At 48.5% G+C, this 20,796-nt stretch overlaps 1 protein-coding gene and 1 long non-coding RNA gene across 3 annotated transcripts; one reads left to right on the top strand and one right to left on the bottom strand.

Moving 5' to 3' along the window:
* Positions 1 to 97: 97 nt before the first annotated feature.
* Positions 98 to 11,869, bottom strand: LOC128340362 (maestro heat-like repeat-containing protein family member 1). Its single transcript, XM_053285372.1, has 14 exons — positions 11,796 to 11,869; positions 11,402 to 11,563; positions 11,006 to 11,170; positions 10,663 to 10,790; positions 9,688 to 9,819; positions 9,167 to 9,246; positions 8,430 to 8,529; positions 7,732 to 7,827; positions 6,395 to 6,499; positions 3,070 to 3,205; positions 2,491 to 2,585; positions 1,840 to 1,992; positions 1,658 to 1,736; positions 98 to 391 (listed from the first exon to the last, which is right to left on the bottom strand). The coding sequence occupies exons 2-14, from the start codon at positions 11,553 to 11,555 to the stop codon at positions 339 to 341; spliced, it is 1,476 nt and encodes a 491-aa protein (XP_053141347.1). The 5' UTR covers positions 11,556 to 11,563; positions 11,796 to 11,869; the 3' UTR covers positions 98 to 338.
* LOC128340363 (uncharacterized) lies at positions 3,665 to 5,627 on the top strand. Of its 2 annotated transcripts, XR_008313647.1 has the most exons (3): positions 3,665 to 3,803; positions 4,517 to 4,599; positions 5,398 to 5,627. It is a non-coding gene; the product is annotated as an uncharacterized LOC128340363 (long non-coding RNA). The 2 variants fall into 2 exon arrangements; XR_008313646.1 differs by lacking the exon at positions 4,517 to 4,599.
* Positions 11,870 to 20,796: the final 8,927 nt, after the last annotated feature.

Genomic DNA, 20,796 nt, shown 5'->3' with positions numbered 1-20,796 from the left:
AGGCAAACACGTCAACCCAGGCCAATAGACAATAACAGAATATCTACCTATTAATACCGATATCAGAATCCCCCCCTGAGGTCAAGAAATCGAGTGATCACTAGAGAGCGAACCTTTATTAAGCCTCATGAACATGCATCTCAAGATATTGCAAAGCAATGAATTGAGCTACATTACCGTTGGCCCTTTTGTTAGGCCAAAATTTAAGTTTAGGTTTACACATAGCAATCAGACCAGGTACACACTGAATACAGCATCCTAAGGTAATCAGTATAATAAGTACAGCAAAACAAATCAGCAGACATTTCCATAACTATTGCCCCACAAGGAAGAAGGTGTCATGGGAGGGTAGTCGGCTTAGCTACAACTCCAAGGTCCATCAGTAAGTCACCTGAATGGGAGAGAAGAGAAGGAAAAATATAATGATGCCAGCACCATTTGACTAAGGAAAGTATTAGGGATGGGAATCGCTGTAGAACTCCTAATGTACTAAGTGGAGGAGTTGTATGTGGAGCTGGTGTTAGCATTCAGGCTCTCAAAGCAAATAGTACTGTCTGCTTCCAAAGCAGGGGGTTCTTTGACAGAAAGAACCCGGGGCGTAACTATAATAGGGCAAGGGGAGACAGTTGTCTGGGAGCCCACTGCCATGGAGGCCCCCCCAGAGGCTAGTCACATGACTGACTCCCCCAGCCACACACCCACCCGGGCTTCCTTCAGTTGTATTCATCCTCCGAAATTGATGTGAGTGTTAAGACCTGGAGCTACCAGAACAGCATGTCTTTCTCTAGTACCATTAAAAGACTTGCATCATCCACAATTTACAAACCCTTTAAAAATAATTTAGAATGATGTTCTATTGTGACACATAGGATAGATATTATATATATTCTACTTCAGTGAGGGAGGGCCCATTTTAAAATCTTGTCTCTGGGCCCACTCCAACCTGGCTATGCCCCTGGAAAGAACCCTGTTGGACCTATGTCATTGCTGGTATTTTTTCTAGAATAATACTGTGGTAGTAATCATTTGAGGCCACAGCATATAAAAGATGCAGCTAGAAAGCAAGTCATAGCCGTAGCTTGTATTAAGTGCCATGGAAGTTAGGTGGGCCGCTCAAAACTGGCTCTGAAAAAAATCCCACATTAGTGGATTCATTTTCTAGATAAGCATCCACATTCAGAAATTTCGCCCGAATTCTGCATTAGGTCCACATTGAATTTCTGGGTCCTGGCAGCAGGAGGAGAGGGTGGCTGGGAGGGTGACATTCATAATAGGACTACTAGATTTAGATTTGAGGTCCTTGGATGTTGCCTTGAGCCTGTAGCACCTGAAAAAGCAAGGGACTATAGGAATTTCTCTCCCAAAAGTTCCATCTTCCCAGGATGCACTGCACATGTGCATGTGGCCTGAAAAGGATTGACTTAATGCAAGGACTTGCATAAGGTTTCCTGACTAATCAAGACATGATCCCTTGGGAAGTCCAGGTCACACACATTACAGCAATATGTTTGGGACCTTTAACGCCTGAGACCAGCTATGGTACAGGGGATGGTTTTGGGTGGGGGAAAGGACTTCTACCTGCACTGTGACTCCAGGGATGTGGTTTTACCCTCCCCAATTCCTTGGAAATAGAGATTACCTTGGTTTTTTAAGATACCTTCGATTTCTTCAGGCAGCCCTTTGCTTTCTTTGATTTGGCGGAGACGACGCCAGATTTTCCTCCGGATTTCCTCCTCCTGGGGAGATGGGGAAAATGCACAACCCACCAGAATCAGAGGCCCTTTTTGATTACATGCCACCCCCCACCCCCACTGCCATGCAGCTTAACCAGTGGCTCACCTCATACCCCATCAGCGCATCGGCCTTGCCCAGGAGGGAGTACAGCAGGATCAGTCCAGCCTCCTTAACCCTGTGGAGGGGATGATTAATGGCCCAAATCGTGGTCCTCAGGAAGGATCTTTCCTGATCTTTATTAAAGATCTCCCTGAAAACCTAAAATCAAGAATCAGCCTCAATTAATTCCCCTGAAGCCCAAAGATGTGCAACTTGATTCACATGCATTCAGCTCATAAGAACTGCTTCTCCTATTTTCCCTCTTCATTCCTTCCTTCTTTGATCTCCTCCACAGTCAGAACTGAGATGGCAAGGTGCTTGGGGAAGGACCTGCTCTTCTGCTCAGGCTACTCAGTAAAGGACCATGTGCATTGATAGATGTAGATATTCCAAACCAAAGCAATCATCATTATCTTATCAAGGTGTCATGCCACTACAGCAGGTTGAAAGTCGCATTTCCATGAACTAACATGCACTGCAGTTATTTAGCCCACTGTGTCTCTGGAGAGGTCTGTGTCAAGATGTCCTAATGCTGATTCTGGCACTTCTTGAATGCAGAAAGTGATAAGGACGCTTCTGCCCATTCTCACACTGCCAAAAAGGGGGACAATTGGCCATTCTGGCCCCCAAGGGAGCCACACAGAGGGATCTTCTTACCTCCCCAACTCTGGCGGTGTTCAGATAGGCCAGAATTCTTTCCTCCTCCTGCCATCTCCGGCTCCACAGCTCCCCAGCTTCTCTGCTGCTCTGGCCTGAGAAGGAAACATCAGGGGCTAAATATTTATACATCCTGATGACAATGGGGGTTTCTGACAGAATGGCTGGGAGTCTTTCCGGATTCCCCCCCAAGAGGTATTGCCTGAACCCCACCATGGCTCACTGCAGCAGTGGTCCAAAGCCAGACTTGAGAAATAAGAGGTTCGAGTCTGGTTTACGAGAGGGCCTGTATACTCATTGTCTCCATGTTTGCTCATAGGATGGGGTCTAGTGGAGAAGGGGAGATGAGGAAATCCAGCTGAATCAGCTGCTGGTCACTCACTAGCAGAGTCATCTTTGTGGAGGACACACCCTTATTGAAGCACCTTTCGAGGGACTCGGCTGAAATCAGTGGATATAAATGGACCAAGACAAAAGACCAGGGGCTATAATCTTATTTACTGGTATGTGAAACTAAGGCATTTGTTATAGAACACATAAAAATCTAGAAAGCAGTGTTGGTCTCACCAGCTTCCTTACCTTTGTGGTGGAGAAGTACTTCTAGGAGCCGGTAGATTCCCTCCCTGGCGTTTCGGCTGACATCCTTCCTGCAATCCATTATGCAGATTCCGAGTTTGGCCACATGGTGGCCCAAACTGGGGAGTTCTGCAGAGTTCTAGCAGGAAGGAAAATGAGAGGGATCTCTGTCATCCACATTGCTTTGTCAGCCCTTCCCCTTCTTTCATGGGCAATGGATATTCCTGGGTTGGGTAGACCAGTCATCTCTTCCCTTCCTAACGTGAATAGACAAGCAGGCCCCTCCAAGAGGGTGCATTTTCCTCTCTGTCTTGGCAAGGGGTTGGTGACAGGATGAACTGGATACCTACAGCAGGGGCGTAACTACCATTAGGCAAGGGGAGGCGGTTGCCTGGGGGCCCAACCAGGGATACCTCACAGGACTCCCCACTGCCCCCTGCCCAGCCCCAAGGCCCCTCAGCCAGTTGCCCTGCTTGCCTCTCTCCTGCTTGTCCTCCTGGGGGGCCATCGAAGCAGCAGGCCAGCTGCCAAGAGCTCCTTTTCTCCCGGGCGCCTCTCAGCTGATGGGCGGGTGGGCGGGGCTTCCAGGGAGGCCTCCGTGTAGGCCGCAGTGAAGCCTGAACTGGAGTTGGCTTAAAGGGAGGCCCCAAGCAAGGAAAGAAGGAGGCAGGCAGGCAGGCAGAGTGGCCCCCACAGCTCTCTGCAGCAGACCCTCTGCCCAGCCCAGCATTTGCCAGGTAGAAGGTGGACTCCTTTTTGTGGTCCCCCCCCCCGCCCATATATAGGGATCTGCTTGCCAAAGGGCTTTGATGTGGACGGGGAGAGACTGAGACGTCTCTGAATATTTAATTTAAAACCGCTTGGAATATTTGCTGGCTTGTTTTGCAACCCAGAAGGTCTGAGTGAGAACTGTGAAGCATGTGTGGTGCTTTTATTTTCTTTTATTTTTCTTATGTGTGAACTGCTCCCCAGTAACTCGCAGGGACTTCAGGGTCAATCTGGCCAGCATGGGAATGCAGCACCTCCATTCCAGAGGAGAAGTGTGTAAAAGGGCTTTCAAAGCCTCCTGTGAAAAACCTCCTGCAATCAAACTTGAATGAATTGGTTCAGAATTCTGAGAAAACAGACATAGGCTCACCCTGCATGGTTGAAAGTCTCCTTTGCTAATTTGCAGCGAGGGTCCCATTTTAATCATTAGTGTTTCTAGTGTGTTCTGGGCATTAAAAGTAGCACAAATATATAGTACTCAATGTATATCACTATCTATTGTGAAGTGTGTGTGTGTGTGTCTTCAGTGAAATGTATTTCTAGGCAGCATACATATTTTGAAATATCAGACTTAAATCCTTGGGGGCCTGGGGTGTGTGGAGGCCCTGGACTTTGAGGGGGGGGGCTTTTTAAAATCTCATCTCTGGGCCCACTCCAACCTTGCTACGCCCTTGACCTACAGGTATGTTGCCAGAAGAGCAAACTCTGCCACACGTCAGGCTGAAAGAAGCCCATTTAGCTCTGAGATGAAAGGATAAGAGGCCTGTGAGTAACGTTGCTGCCAAGAGTAACTTTGCTACCACCACTCAGACCTCATTAGAAAGGATCTGAGACCAACTCTCACTTTCCCCCCATCTTGTTTGTGTGATAGCATAGTCCTTCTGCTGGTGTTGAGGGAGAGGAAATAAAACATACCTAAGTAACAAGTTTTATTGGGTTTTTTGCGTGGGGGGGGGGAATCTAAGCGTGATGGTTACAACAAGGTTTCAGATGTACATTAGCATAGTGGTTTCAGAATGATGTTAAATTTTTATAACTTACAGCTTACAGAAATGTTCTGAGTTTCTTTCTTACTTTTCCTCCTCTCCACATAGGGGTTAGGTGCCTAACCTGATCGCTTTCTTCCTGATGTGCCTCCCCTCTCAGGATGTTCAGATCTACCCTCCGCCTCTCTGGATTTATCCTCTGCCTCTCCTTAAGCCTGACTTCTCTCTTCTCCAGAAAAGTCCCTCCTGTTCACTACTCCTCCCTTGACCCAAGCCTCCAGCTTAGCTTCTCCCTCTTCATTGTCTGACCAATTGTCATCCAACTGATTTTTAACTATCACCTCTCTCTTACTCTGCCTGCCCCCTCCTGGAGCTTTTCCACATGGGGCTTGGGGTGCATTCCTATGAGGGTGGGATTTAGACCAAATTCATTACTATGTCAGCAAGGTACTGTTCACCTAGCAAGCGGAATTATACAGGTTTTATCTTTACAAATGGAGCTTAATTCAGAGTATCTGCATCCAAAAAGAGTTGCACTTCCTAAAATGTTTTCCTGGGATACTCTGTCTTTCTGCAGATACGATGCTGATGTGTGGAGAGACCCCACGGATAAAGTGGATCAAGATGAGATGGAGGGGTGGCTTTGCCGAGTCTTTGCTGACATGATAGCACTCTGGGCAGACTTGTTTCCTGTGCCCTGGAATCAACTTCCATTCATTCATTTCTATTTTTTCTTTAATTTTAAAAATTCTTCCTTCCTGAAAAGCTCAACTCATTTTTTAAAAATTAAAATTAATTTGTCATGGATCTTGGCCAAGCTGCGACATGTCTCTATTGCCAGCTACAAGGGTGTTTTTTGTTTTGTTTTCTAACGTAGGAATCAATGGAAAATTATAAAAAAATTCTTAAGTTGGGGAGGGCTGGCCATGGAGCTCTTAAACCAAGCTCTGTTGTAGCACATGATAGCAGGATTCTGTGTATTAAATTTGAAGCCCTTGAGACAATGGTTTGATTTTTAATAATTTTTTAGACAGGGAGGGTGCTTTCCCTGTTGCTCTTGCACAAGGCTGCCACCTGGTGGCTGATTGCAGTCTTGTGCAAGATCAACAGGGAAATTAAAAAAGAAAAAAGTGAAATGCCCTCCCTGTCAGGAAAAAAAAAAATTAAAAATCAGCCAAGTGACTGATTAGCTTTGAATTTAGTACACAGAGTCCCGCTATCCTGAGCTAGAACTGTGCCTGGTTTCAGAGCTCCATGAAATGCATCTCTGGTCTTCGGAGACCAGAGGAAGGTGCAGACAAGGCCAATCTCACTTCCCCACTTTGATTCTTGGCTTTCCCTCTGTTGCCCTCAAAATAAGGGACAAATGTGAGCTCAAAAGGAAACAGCTCCAGAGACTGGGACAAGTCTTCAGGCCACTTCGATGCAAGGAGTCCAGCCTTCAGACTCACTCCACAAAGCAAGAAGAGAATAAGGATTTCCACTTGCTTCTCTTGCTATGGTTGCCTCCCAAAACAAGGACTCTCTTGGCCTTCAAAACCAAGTTATGCCAACCTGTGTGTGGTAATACTCACATCACAATCAGGCATCATGACACTAAAGCGGAGCAAGCTGGCGCATTGTTTGCTGGCTCGTGCTCTCTCCTGGGCATTCCTGGAGAGGATCCAGATGTTGATGTGCTGAAAGAGAAACAGCACCGCAGAATCTCATTACATGCAGCTAACATTTATTTATTTACAGTATTTAACATGGCCCTATACCACCCCAGATACAAGTCCCTATACAGCTCACAATCTTTAAAAAAACCCTGTTAAAATATTAACCCAATTAAAAGAGTTTAGAACACAGATTAAAAACTCTAAAACCTAAAACTTTAAAATGATAAACCAAAAGCCTGACTTTATTTAGCAACTGACCCTATCCACCCCCAGCACAGTACCTTCAGTGACTGTTGTTGGTGTCTCGCTTACATTTCTTTTTAGATTGTGAGCCCTTTGGGGACAGGGATCCATCTTATTTATTTATTATTTTTCTGTGTAAACCGCCCTGAGCAATTTTGGAAGGGCGGTATAGAAATTGAACAAACAAACAAACAGACAAACAAACAGGTATGTTTCGTATAAAAGGAATGCTTGGCTTCTCAGGGCTCTTTCCAGGAAACAGGGAGTCATAGTCCTGTTTTTAAGTTCCTTTTGTCTCTGTCACGCCGTATGAACTCTTGACTATCCCCGTGCCTCATCACACAACTGCCTCCCGCATGGACTTAGCCAGGAACTCCTGTGAAGCCTCTGGTCTGGAAGGAAGGAGTCGGATTTCCTCCCATTCTCACCTCTCCTCCTCTGCCCTCTGTTTTTCTGTGGGAATCTGTCAACTGCTCATACTGAGGTGTCGGAAGCCTGTGTGATGCACCTGTGAGGGACCTATCTAGCTTTCTCATGCCCCTTTGCCTGGATTTGAAACTATTCCTCCAGCCACTCCTGTACACGTATAGCAGAATTTCTTCACAGAGCTGGTGTCAGTTCGTGCTTTCAAGGAGAAGCTTTACCTCTTGAGTCTGTGCATGTATAGTCTAGCCCTTTGTGTCCAGGGGAGGAAGTGAGTGGCTTCCCAGAGATCTCTAGGATGGAACAGGTGAGTCTGCTCAGTAGTTCCTCTCCTGCGTCTCTTTGATTTGGGGATACTGTTCCTGATCAAGCTTTTATTCAGAGATGTGTAGAGCATATGTGATGCTGTTCAACAGCATGCTGTATGAGATTGCGCATGATGTTCCTGCCTTTTCCGTTGGGCTGCCAATCAGAGAAGAGCCACAGTGGTGCATGGTGGGCATTCCCGCTGACTACATGTGGCCCAGGTGTCCATCTCTCCCTGCCGGGCTCTCCTTCCCACCTCACCACCTCTTCAATGTTCTTACCTCCAGGAGGGACAAGAGATGCTGTGTGGTTGGGGCTTCTGACAAAAACCCCCTCAGCATCAGCTCCAGATTGTCTGCTGCGAGTTTGTGCAGAGCCTGAAAGAAAAGAGAGAGCCAGTGTGTAATTGCGGCACTCCCCCCAGGCCCCGCCCTCCAGCATGTCAACAAAGAGGAACTCAGCACAGTCAAGGCGAGAGCCTTCCATCAAAGCCATTCCATGGATTCCGGATGACAAAAGAGACCAGTGACCTTCACTGGTTATGCGGCAGAGGCTGCCGGCACTCGCCCATTCTGCTGCCACTTCCACATCTCCTTCTGCCTTCTGCCACAGGCCTGTGATTGGTCCAGTGCCCGCACCCCTAGCAGCATGTGACCCAGTGGCGAGCGAGGAGTGTGCACACTGAGGGGGTTCTCCAGGCACCTTCCTGTCTTTCCCGTCTCTCGCTGCTACTCAGAAGGCACAGCAGAAGGCATGGGGGAGCATGGGACTTGTCAGCCGGGGGTGAGGACAGGAAAGTCGAGGCCACCAGTGGCCCATGGGCCATGCAATGAAGGAGGTGGAAAGAGACTGTGTCAGCACCCGTGAATCACCTCCTCTGCTTTGTTTGCCCACTGCACCCCTGAAGATAGAAGGTATCTCAGGGAATTAGCAATCATGGCTCCAGGAGGTGTGTTTGATGAATTCCATAAGAATGTACCTGTTTGTGGACATGTCCTGCTTGCACTGTTATGACCCCGCGAACAGCAAAGCGCAGGATCGCAGACTCTAGCTCTGGGTCAGTTGGAGGCTTGATTTTGCTGGCAGGGTAGAGGGAAAAGATAAGTTATGCAGGGTGGGGGAGAGGCTGTCATCCTCAGGTGCAGCCCAAGGTATTTGGGAGCCTGAGGTGAGGCGCAAATTGCTGCCACACCTTGCTCCCCCCCAAGTCCTACCTGGAGCTTTTACACACATGGCTTTTAGTTCGAATCTCCTCCAGAATAGAGAGCGTGAGTCCACATATCAGCTGGATTTACCCCAAAGTCGTTGCAGGCTATCGGGCCAGTTCAGACACGACTCTGTTCCCTCCCGAATTATGGCTTCGCATTCTGGCTTAGCCCAAATTACTGTATGTCCAGCATTAAAAAATATTTTATTTTCAGCAGCTTCCAGAGGAATCAAAACTCCGCTGGGGCCATCACAGAGCCAATACATCCCCGTTCTTTTTCCAGCCACTTGTACTGATAGTGTTGTGGGCCAAAGGGAAGACCCCTTCTTTTTTATAGGCAATTTCCGTTTCCTTTTCTGCCCGTGTCTCTCCCCTTTATTTGAACTGCTCTGGGGCTTTTGAGCAGGTCTGAAGGTTTTCTCCCCTCACTCGCCCCTTTCACTGCACCCCTTTTGCCAGTCCTCTTGGCTTATTGTGAAGAGAGATCCCCCTTCTCCCAGAAAAGATACCTGAGGCAGGAGACGGCAGCCATGGCATAAAGCAGGAGAATGGTAGGCCCAGACTGCACAGGGGACTTCTCCATCACCACCTGAGAAAGACCAAGGGCCAAAACAGAGCAGAGAAGCATCAATTCATGATGCTTCCTAGTAGGGGTTATTTCAGCCCACTCTTGAGCTTTCCTTCCAACCTCACCCAACCTTCCAACCTTCCTTCCAAAGCACTTGTCTATATCTTGATCGACCACTTAACTCCCTTGAGTGGGAATTATAAGTACGCCGCAGTCTTGTGGCTGTTTTTAAGTGGACTTAGTGGTCCTGTTCCAAAAGGCTGCATTGTCCTACTCTCTAGCAAATCCGCAAGCCTTTCTTTTACAGAACCTTCTCAAGATAAGCTTGTGAGCTGCCCTGGGAGCAGTTTGGTGTTAAAAGGCGGAATCTATATTGATTACACAAATGTGTTGCTCTCCCAGTCCCACCCCTTATTTAACTTCCATCTTTTCACTCGATTTCTGGTCCTCTTTCTCACTCACCACGATTGCTTTTATCAGTTGTCCTTTGCTGTAGGGGAGATCCAGACTCTCCTGGCCGCTCTTATATGCAGCCTTGCAGCAAGCACAGAGGACCGCGAGGAAATGGACATCCTCATCCTGATTGCTGGCTCTCTGAAGTTGCAAGAGAGTCAAGCAGTTAGGTAAGAGGGGACATTCTGATAGAGTCCAGCACCCATCCCGCGGTGGCTCTGAATGGGAGAGGAATTGAGGACTTTCCCACCCTGCATAGCATTCTGCTAGTGCACAGAGAGATGGCAGAACTGAAAAGGGGATGGAATCAAAAGGGGTGGGATCCTGTAGGCTACTATGGAAACTGTTCTGGGCTCCATGGCTGCTTCTGCTCCAGTCATTTCCCCCCAGAGGCACACATTTCCTCCATTCAGTGTTTTCAGGGGATCCAGATGACACGGAGGGCAGGGCAACCCAGCACTTTCCAGTAATCCCAATGATGCCCTCTTGTCTTTTTCCACACCCTCTTTGTGGTGCAATTTGGGAGTTAAAATGCAAGGGCAGAGCCAGAATATCCAGGCACGGCACTCTGGAGGCTTCCCAGGACTTCCGTCCCTTAAAGGAAATCCTTAAATAGGCTTCTGCCCCTTGTCTCAGTTGTTTCCTGTTCACTTGTGTGCCTCTGAATCAGCCCAAGTTGCAGAAGCCACTTGGAAAGAAAGGAGTGAGGACTGAGGAGGCAGAAATGAAATAAAGGAGCAGGTGCTGAATGGGGCTTAATTCTGAGTCTCATCATGCAGTAAGATCATGATGGTCGGGAGAGGCATTGCTGATTTTCACAGGGAAAATCACCGTGACAGTCCTATATGACATGTCATGTGGAACCACCGTTCGTGCCCACCTCCCCTCCCTTCCATCTGATGGCAGAAAAGCAATTGGAAAGGTAAAGGTCCAGAACATGGAAGCAACCTGTGGAGGAAGCACCTGGGATGTGGGGTTTTGTACCTCCTCTCTGTCCTCCATATGCCTGTGGATGATTTCCATGAGATCCTCATCCACTTTGCAGTCCTCCACCTCAGACTGGTAGGAGCTGGAGGAGAAAAGGGAGCAGTACATGCTGCTGACCACTGAATCTGGGGGAAAGAACAGGAAGAATGTGCAGACATATTAATACACCCATCTGTGTCCTTCTTCCAAAAAGGACCCAGTTTCTTCTCACTGAAACCCTCTTTGTTTAGGAAGAGTATAGCTACCTTGAAACCTGCTCTGCCTCCCAGCCTCACCTATTGGCCTCAATTTCTAAGATTCTCAATCCCTAAATCCCCCCAATTCCTGAGCATCTCCTCACCTCCAGACTGGTTCCAAACTGCTCTGGAGCTTTGGCTGTCCGTGTAGCCCATGTTTTCCCATCTGGAGACCCGCTCTTTTGGGCTGCCCACGGTTAGCTCCTCATCCAGTTTATGGTCCTCCAGCTGGGATTGGTCTGAGACGAGGGAGCAGTGCATACTGCTCACTGATGAATATGGGGGAAAGAACATGAAGAATGTGGAGACATATTAATGCACCCATCTGTGTCCTTCTTCCAAAAAGGACCCAGTTTCTTCTCACTGGAACCCTCTTTGTTTAGGAAGAGTATAGCGACCTGGGAACCTGCTTTGCCTCCCAGCCTCACCTATTGGCCTCAATTTCTAAGATTCTCCATTCCCAACCCCTAAATCCCCCCAAATCCTGAGCATCTCCTCACCTCCGGACTGGTTCCAATCTGCTCTGGAGCTTTGCCTCTCAGTTTCACTTTGGTCTTCCCAGACCGTCTGTGTTGAGCGGTCCACCATGACCTCCTCAACCAGTTCTAGGTTCTCCAGCTGGGACTGGTCTGAGGAGTCGAGGGAGCAGTGCATACCACTCACTGATGAATATGGGGGAAAGAACATGAAGAATGTGCAGACATATTAATGCACCCATCTGTGTCCTTCCTCCAAAAAGGACCCAGTTTCTTCTCACTGGATCCCTCTTTGTTTAGGAAGAGTATAGCGACCTGGGAACCTGCTCTGCCTCCCAGCCTCACCTATTGGCCTCAGTTTCTAAGATTCTCAACCCCTAAATCCACCCTGCCCCCTCAATCCTGAGCATCTCCTTACCTCCAGACAGGTTTTCAAGACCTCTGGAGCTTTGCCTGTCTTTGTGTGCATCCCTCCCATTCTTGAGAGCGACAGCCTCCCTCCTCCTGCAGAGATGATACCATTTTGCTCTGGGAGGGGCTGGTGGAGAGCTGATGCGAACCCCCCCCTGCTGCTCAGGTTCCTGTTGCTCTTTTGGTTTTCTGCAGCAGGCAATGAAGTGCCAGCTCTTGGGATGAGCAGCCATGGGAACTGTGGCACCCTCTTTTTTTCTCTTGCTGCTTCCTTCTGGTGGACCAGACTTGGGCCTCCGGTTACGCAGGAGGGTCCGCAGCCTTTGCAGCCTAGAAACGAGTGGAAAGAAGATGAGAGGTGGGGCTTGCAGGGTGCTCCTGCTCTTTGCCCCTAGACTGAGCTTGGGCCACCTGTTAGGAAATGTTGCTCTAATATGTCCAGCCAGTAGGTGGCACTAGCCTTTGCTTAAAAGGGTCAAATGAATGGTCCAGCACCTGGACTCATGAAGATACACACACAGGTGTATTGAAGCATCAGAGCATGCCCTGAGGACAACCTCTATTAAAAAGATGCTTGTCTTAGATAGAGAGGAGGAAGCCCCAAGGCTCTCCTGAAATCACAATAAGAATGATAGAATCAGAAAGTAGAAACCTCTATGAAATCCTACTTACATCTTGCTCCCTTTGTTTCTCTCACTAAAAGAAAGCCTAAGCACAAAAACAGATGCACGTATGCACGCTTTCTTTCTATCTCTTTTTGTCAATATATTATACTCTCTATATATACAACTATATATGTTGTATATACAACATATATACAACTATATATGTAATATAATAATAAAATAATACAACTATATATGTTGTATATGTCAATATACAACACTATAACAGAGCAGAGAAAAGCATATGCTTCTGCTCCCAGATAGCACCTCTGCTCATGTGACCGATGAGTGAGCAAAGGGGAGTTGTAACAAGTGAGGTCATGTCCCAATGGACCATTGTTCCTCCTGAGTTCCATTGTGACATTTCTCTGAGTGGCTTTTAATCTATGTTGAGCCTCTGAAATTACTTCTGATTTTCTAGATATGTTTTCAGTGGCTCTTGGACAACCGGTTCCATAATCAGAGGGGCACCCAGGGAATTTTGGAGCATAGACCTAAAGGTTTTTGAAGGCTCCTCTCACACACACAAACACTATTTCACACACATTTTTAACGTGACCACACCACCTGGGACAGACTAAAAAGGATTTGGGGACCCCCAAGGGGACTGGATGCCCTGGACTTCAGCCCGGAAGTCCAGGGGTAAGAGCGCCTCTGTCCATAGCCATGATAACCAAAATACTTTAGACTTATGACTAGAGAAAAAGAATGAGAAGGAATCAGAAAACCCTCTTTCTTTATTTTTGGTGGCAGCTTTGGTCTCCTGCCCAGATTGTCCAATTATTAAAAGTCACTCCTCAGAGCTAACTGCAGGGCCGGTGTTACCATCAGGCCAACTATGGAGCTGCTTAGGGCGCAGAACTCAGAGGGGCACAGAATGCAGACCTTAGAGGGGTCGCAAATAGTCTGGCACCGGCCCTGGCTAACTGGCCTACCCACAATTCTAAGCTGGCATTTCAAAGTAGTGCTAATGGACTGACAAGGCCACAACACCTATTTGCATGGCATTGCTTTGTTTTGCCTTCCCTCTGGGTCATATGATTAGTGCTGCTTATAGCAGATTCAAGCTATATGCAGCATTGTGCAACCCTCTTTTGAATGTAACATGGTAATAGCTTTCCTTCTCCACCGAGAGTTGAGAATTAACTTGAGCACAAAAAAGTTTACATAGCAAAATAATTGAGAAAATGGCTCCCTGTCTACAATCTAAAAATAAACACAACTGAAACACCATCAACAGCAATGTGAGAAATTTTACTTTCCAAGCCTTTACACCCCCAGATTCCTCCAAGAAGGGTTTTCTCTGCTACCACCGGCAGTTCCAGGCAGGCTGGATGCCTGAAATAAAAGTACTTGAGCCCCCAACTCACACAAGCAAGTTCAATTGTGCTGCTGCTGCTGCTACTACTTATATACCACTTTTCAACAAAAGTTCTCAAAGCGGTTTACACAGAATTTTTAAAAAAATTAAGATGTTTTCCTGTCCCCAAAGGGCTCATAATTTAAAAAGGGAAATAAGGTAGACACCAGCATGCTAATATGGGTTGTGAGCAACCCCCTACATTCCAGAAACTTTCAGTAGCATGATCTAAAGTGGAGTGGCCCCTTCAGAATGCAGTTTGTTCAGTACTAAAGATGTTATTCACTTCACCCCTCAACTAATTTTTAATTAAGATATATGGCATAGAGTTTGTGTTGGAGGAAATGACTTACAATGAAATGAACCTATGTCTAGGTTCTGGCTACATGTTGGTCAGTGAGAGACCTATAGAAACATGGTGCTGAGCGAGCAAGCTAGAAGCATTCTGTGGAGAAGGAGGAAGTCACTCCCAGGAAGTTTCTGAGTACATTCAATCAACTGAGGGGCCATAGCGGCAGAGATCATCAGGAATTAGTAGGAGACCCTGACTGACTATCTCTACTCCCAATGCCCTAGTTGTCATTAGGGTTACTGGTGCAAAAGGTTGATGCCATGCGGAGCTGAATCTCCAACAGATTGCCAGTTATTGACAGGAGACTTATAGGTTTATAATTTTAAGGATCTAGTTTAGAACCTTTTTAGCCTACTTTCCAGTAGGCTTATGAGATCACCCGGCATTCTGTGTCTGTGTGTGTGTGTTTGTCCATCCGTGTGTTCCCGCCCCCCATCAACTTCGCAACACCTGGACCAATATGAACCAGATTGGGTAGAGTTGTAGGGACACATAGGAACACCTCAACAGCATAGTCTGAGATGATGTCATCCCCCCCAATCAAGGATGGAGGACACGTAAACCTTTAGGCGCATGTGAGCTAACTTGTGAACCGCCTAACCTCTTTGAAACAAATTTGCTACAGCTGTTGAAACACAGGGATTTCCAAATGGCATGCCAAATGGCATCCAAATGGCATCCCCCTGCTAACTTGGCAAAGAGGCACATTTTAACGTGGTGATTCTCTTTATTTAGCAGGGGGAAAGTAACTGGCCCTATTCACCCCAGCACAGTACCTCCAGTGACTGTTGCTGGTGTCTATCTTGTGTTGCTTTTTAGATTGTGAGCCCTTTGGGGACAGGGTTCCATCTTATTTGTTTGTTATTTCTCCGTGCAAACCTCCCTGAGCCATTTTTGGAAGAAATCAGATGAATGAATGAATGAAAGAATGAATGATGTCATCCACTCCAATTCGGGTTTGGTATTGGAGTCGCCTAGGCTTGTGGTGCTGGGTAACTTCAATGTTCATTTCGGGATCAATTTGGCCGGGGCGGCACAGGAGTTCATAGCAGCCATGACGACTATGGGTCTATCTCAGGTGGTCTCGAGACCGACACACATTGCAGGTCACACGCTTGATTTGGTCTTTCACTCTGATCAGGGTGGTGTTCTGTGGGTGGGGACTCCTGTGATTTCCCCATTGTCATGGATGGACCACCATCTGGTTAAGGTTGGATTCACAGTCATACCCCACCTTCGCAAGGGCAAGGGACCTATTAGGATGGTCCGCCCAAGAAGGTTATTGGATCCCATAGGATTTCAAGAAGCCTTGGAGGGAATCAGTGTTGGCTCTGCCGGTGATCCTGTTGATGTCCTAGTGGAGAACTGGAACAGCAAACTCACCGGGGCAGTAGACATGATCGTTCCTAAGCATCCTCTCCGACCCGCTTCAAAACTGGCCCCTTGATATACGAAAGAACTACAGGGGCTGAAGCAGCGATGTAGACAACTAGAGCGCAGGTGGAGAAAGACTCTGCTTGAATCTGACAGATTGCAACATAGAACTCATGTGATAGAACTGCTCAGGTGATATGTGCGGCAAGGAAGCGATTCATTTCTACCTGTATTGTATCCGCAAGTTCACGTCCAGCGGAGTTGTTCATGGTTGTGAGAGGACTAGTAGGTGCCGCTCCTCCCTTGAATCGGAATCTGAAACCATCGATTACCCGCTGTGATGTGTTTAATGAATTCTTAGTGGAAAGAATCTCTCGTATTCAGGCCGACTTGGATTTTGTCTCCACACTTACTTCAGTATCTGCTGTGGAGGTATCCAGCGACTCCTCTTACGTGGTTAGGTTGGATCAGTTCCAGTTTGTGACTCCTGAGGATGTGGACAAACTGATTGGAACGGTGCGGCCCACCACCTGTCCTCTTGACCCTTGCCCAACATGGCTTATACTATCAGGCAGGGGGGTTGTTGTAGAAGACCTGGTAGAGATCATAAATGCATCTCTGAGGGAAGGTAAGATGCCTCCTAGTCTTAAGGAGGCAATTATTAGACCGCTTCTGAAGAAGCCTAGCTTGGATCCCTCAGAGCTGAGTAACTACAGGCCTGTCTCCAACCTTCCGTGGCTGGGCAAGGTGATTGAGAGGGTGCTGGCCTCCCAGCTCCAGATGGTCTTGGAGGAAACTGATTATCTAGACCCATTTCAAACTGGCTTCCAGGCTGGCTATGGGTTGGAGACTGCCTTGGTCGGCCTGATGGATGATCTCCAATTGGGAATGGACAGAGGAAGTGTGACTCTGTTGGTCCTTTTGGACCTCTCGGCGGCTTTCGATACTATCGACCATAGTATCCTTCTGGAGCGTCTGAGGGGGTTGGGGGTGGGAGGCACTGCTCTGCAGTGGTTCCATTCCTACCTCTCGGGCAGGTTCCAGATGTTATCTCTTGGAGACTGTTGTTTCTCAAAATCTGAACTTCGGTACGGTGTCCCTCAGGGCTCCGTATTGTCTCTGATGTTGTTTAACATCTACATGAAACCGCTGGGAGAGATCATCAGGAGATTTGGTGCAGGGTGCTATCAGTATGCTGATGACACCCAATTTTTTTCTCCATGTCGGCATCATCAGGAGAGGGCATAACCTCCCTAAATGCCTGCCTGGAGGCAGTAATGGGCTGGATAAAGGATAACAAACTGAGACTGAATCCAGATAAGACAGAGGTACTCATTGTGCAGGGTCGGAACTCGAGAGACGATTTTGATCTGCCTGTTCTGGATGGGGTCACACTTCCCTAGAAGAAACAAGTACGCAGTCTAGGGGTGCTTCTGGATCCAAGTCTCTCCTCGGTGTCCCAGGTTGAGGCAGTGGCCAGAAGTGCCTTTTATCAGCTTTGGTTGATATGCCAGCTGCGTCCATTTCTGTGGACGCAGCTGGCATATTGAGATAGACGACCTCAAAACAGTAGTACATCTGCTGGTAACCTCCAGACTGGATTACTGCAATGCGCTCTATGTGGGGCTGCCCTTGTACGTAATCCGGAAACTACAGTTGGTCCAGAATGTGGCAGCCAGGCTGGTCTCTGGGCCATCTAGGAGAGACCATATTACTCCCGTGTTGAACGAGTTACACTGCCTGCCGATATGTGTCTGGGCAAAATTCAAGGTGTTGGTCATAACCTATAAATCCCTAAACAGCTTGGGCCCTGGGTAAGAGAACGTCTTCATCATGAACCCCACTGCCTGTTGAGATCATCAGGAGAGGTCCATCTGCATTTGCCACCGGCTCGTCTGGTGGCTACTCAGGGACGGGCCTTCTCCGTTGCTGCCCTGAGGCTTTGGAATACACTCCCTGGTGAAATAAGAGCCTCCCCATCTCTGACAACTTTTAAAAAGTCTTTAAAGATGCATCTCTTCACCAGACTTTTAACTGATATTGTTTTGATTGTTTTAATGTTTTTAGAATATTGTTTTAAAATTTTAAATTGTGTTTTAAATTTCTGGCTTTTAATTTTTGTTTTTAATTAATGTTTTACTTTTTAATCTTGCTGTAAACTGCCCAGAGATGTAGGTTTTGGGCAGTATAAAATATTCATCATTATCATCATCATCCCCCAGTGAGGCACTACCTTTGCGTGGTTGTGGGGCTTGTGTGCTCTGATGAAGGTGAGAGCTATGCCAGAGGTCCAACCATACTGGACTGGTCTCACCAGAGGAGCCAAAGAGTGCCTCTCCCATCAACAATATGGTGATACATAACTTTAATAAATCTATACCGGATCGGTCGTCGCCTGGGTCAACAAGGACTGTGCCAGATGCTATAGTCCCTGGACATCTGGTGGCAAGTGGGCAACAGGACTCAGGATCTTCAGTTGAGCAACCAGGGCTGGAGACAGCAAAGTTACTGGAAGAAACGTCGCTTAACCGGAAAAAAAAATACTAAAAATGCCAAGAAGGAAATAATGATCTGCTATTACAAGTATAGTCCAACTAGAAGAGGTTATTTTAAAAGAATGTACCAAATTTGGAAAGAGAAGCATCCAGACACAGAAATAACAGAACAAAGGCTAGCAGACCAGAGAAGATTCACCATCAGAAAGAAAGTATTCACAGGAGTTGAGCTGGAAGAACTGCAAAGAGCAACACAGGCTAAAGATATGGAAGAAGAATTATCACCAATTGAAAAAGTTGCTCAGGCGCAGGTGGAGGAGGTGTTGGAAATCGAGGATGCCACTGTTGCTGAACTGTTTCAAAATCAAAAACAGGAAACCTCCCCTTTGCCTTTCCTTCTCTAATCTGCTCATGGGGGGGTGGGGGCGGAAGCGGCGGTGGCTGGGGCGGCTGGTTTCCAGCGTCCCAATTTTACCATAGATTATGGCCACTGGCGGGGGCAAAGAGGCGGGAGGGGTAAGCAAGCCCTCCCGCCCTTACAGTGAGACCCCCCCACCCGGACCCGGACCGGCCCAGTCCGAACCGGTCCGGCAGTTCGGAGGCCATTAGAATGGCCTCCAGACCGGTTCGGACACACCCCTAAGACCTGCATTATTCTCCTCGAAGAGTTGTATTAACTCTTCAGTCCAGCGCCCCCTGCTGGCTGATGCTGGAATATCCAGCCAAATGTGGCCTAGATCCAATGGGGACTGTGCTTATGTTCTTAACCCACAAAGCAGGGGTTCTCCCACTTGGGTCCCCAGACACTGTTGGACCATCACTCCCATAATTCCCAGCCACAATGGCCACAGGAGATCTGGGGTTCTCGCATTCCCAGATGGCCAACACGGAGAATCCCAGCCATAAGAGCTCTGCAAAGACCTTCTGGTGGAAGAGGCCATGGCAGGACCAGAAATCTCCTTGCTTTCCCCTCTGAAAAATGCATTCACAAAAGGCAAGAGAGAAAGCATTCTGGCTCTGCATACTGAAAAATAGCAGTGTTTCTTTTCAAACTGGCGAGCCCTCCCTTTGGAATAATGAGAAGAATCAATTGCACGATGGCGATTCAGGGAGATTAAGCATCCCAGCCTTGTTCAGGAGCTGTGCGTGCTCCCGTTCGGTGAGCCTGTGCGAGGGGACAAGCAAGGTCGGTTTGGGAGAGAGGTGCTGGCATGGATGGTGCTGTCCCACCCTGCTCTGGTGCCCAGCACTTTACCCAGGTGGGAGGAAATGCTGCCAGAGGCAGCTCCTCCCCCTCCGATCTTGCTGGTCATCAAGAGGACCGGATCACCAAATGGGAGCACCCACCACAGCTCCCAGCTAGGGTGGGCTGCTTGGCCTGCCCCGATCATGTGGATCTTGGAGATTCCCAGATGGAGACGGAGAGCTGGCGATTCCAGACGGAGTATTTGGTGAACCTGTTCCACTTGCACAGATGAAAGATGCTCCCTGAGAACTTGAGCCCTCCACTCGCCCATCTGCTTGCAAAACCCAAAAGGACCTTCCCATCCATTCCCTGCTCTGGGTGCTGCTGGAGGGGAGGAGATGTGGGGGGGCCCTGACTGAGATCATGCAGGGGCTCTACTCAGCAGCAGCAGCAGCAGCAGCAGAAGGTCTGGGGAGGAGACCCACCCGAAAGGGCATCCCCTTTTCCGCCATGAGGAAAACAGCCTCTTCCAAAGTCTAAATTCATCGAAGGCTAAGCAGATGCTTGGACTTCCCACAAAGCTCTCAGTTTGCTTTTGGACAGCCAGCTTTGGGGATATTTGAATACAAGTCAGTCTGGCTTTTGGTTTAGGGCCACCACAGGAAGTTTCCACTTGCATGAAGTATCAGCATCCAGAGCAGGGAAAGCTGAAGGCGGAAAACGGAAGCAGCAGGACATGCATTTCAGTTCTCCAGGGGAGAGCTCCAGTTCTCAGCGGGTCTCCATGCTCCCTCCCTGGAAGTGGAACTTCTCTTCCAGGTCTCACCCCATACACAACGGCCGGGGTTCCCTGAATTGGGTCCCCTGATGTGGCTGGACTACAACTCCCATTATCTTCTGCTGCCGCAATGTCCTTTGTGGCAGTGGATGATTGGGGGAGTTGTAGTCAGGGGTGAGACATCTCAATTTGGGGGGGGGGGGCAGCGGATGCACCGCATGGCATATGGGAGGCCTTGGGGTAGTAAGCATGACTGGTCCCCTTTGCTAAGCAAGGTGCACCCTGGTTTGCATTTGCATGGGAGATTCCAGGTGAGCAGGGCAAGACTTTCGCCTTAGGGGATGGGATGCCACCTGCATGCAGAATAAGCACCACCACTTGGGGAGCGGTTTTGCTCTCCCACAGTGGCAGCGGCAGCAAGCCCCGCCCCCGAGGAGGAGGTGGAGGAGAAAGAGGAGGGGAGGGGCTGCTGCAGCCGAGGCCAAGCTGGTGTGGGCGGGGCAATGGGAGGAGCCAGCGGGGCGGGAACTCGGCCCCGGGAGGAGGAGTTAGAGCGTCCTCCCTCTTCGCAGGCAGTTTCCCAGGCTGGGTGGGGGCGGGAGGAGGGTGGGGCTTCAGGGGGCGGGGCACATCCCGACGCGAGGAGGAAGGAAGCCACGCCCCCTTCTCAGTCCGGTCAGGCGGCCCCTCACGGGAGTGGGAGACAAGACCCCCGAGAAAGAGGAGGGGAAGGAGGGGGAGCCACGCCCCCCCAGAGCACACACACCCCGTCCTGAGCACCGCCCTCTGCAATGGGGG

The sequence above is a fragment of the Hemicordylus capensis genome, chromosome 1, assembly GCF_027244095.1.
Source record: "Hemicordylus capensis ecotype Gifberg chromosome 1, rHemCap1.1.pri, whole genome shotgun sequence".
In the NCBI taxonomy this organism is placed as follows: domain Eukaryota; kingdom Metazoa; phylum Chordata; class Lepidosauria; order Squamata; family Cordylidae; genus Hemicordylus; species Hemicordylus capensis.
This window is presented reverse-complemented; position numbering and strand designations above follow the sequence as displayed.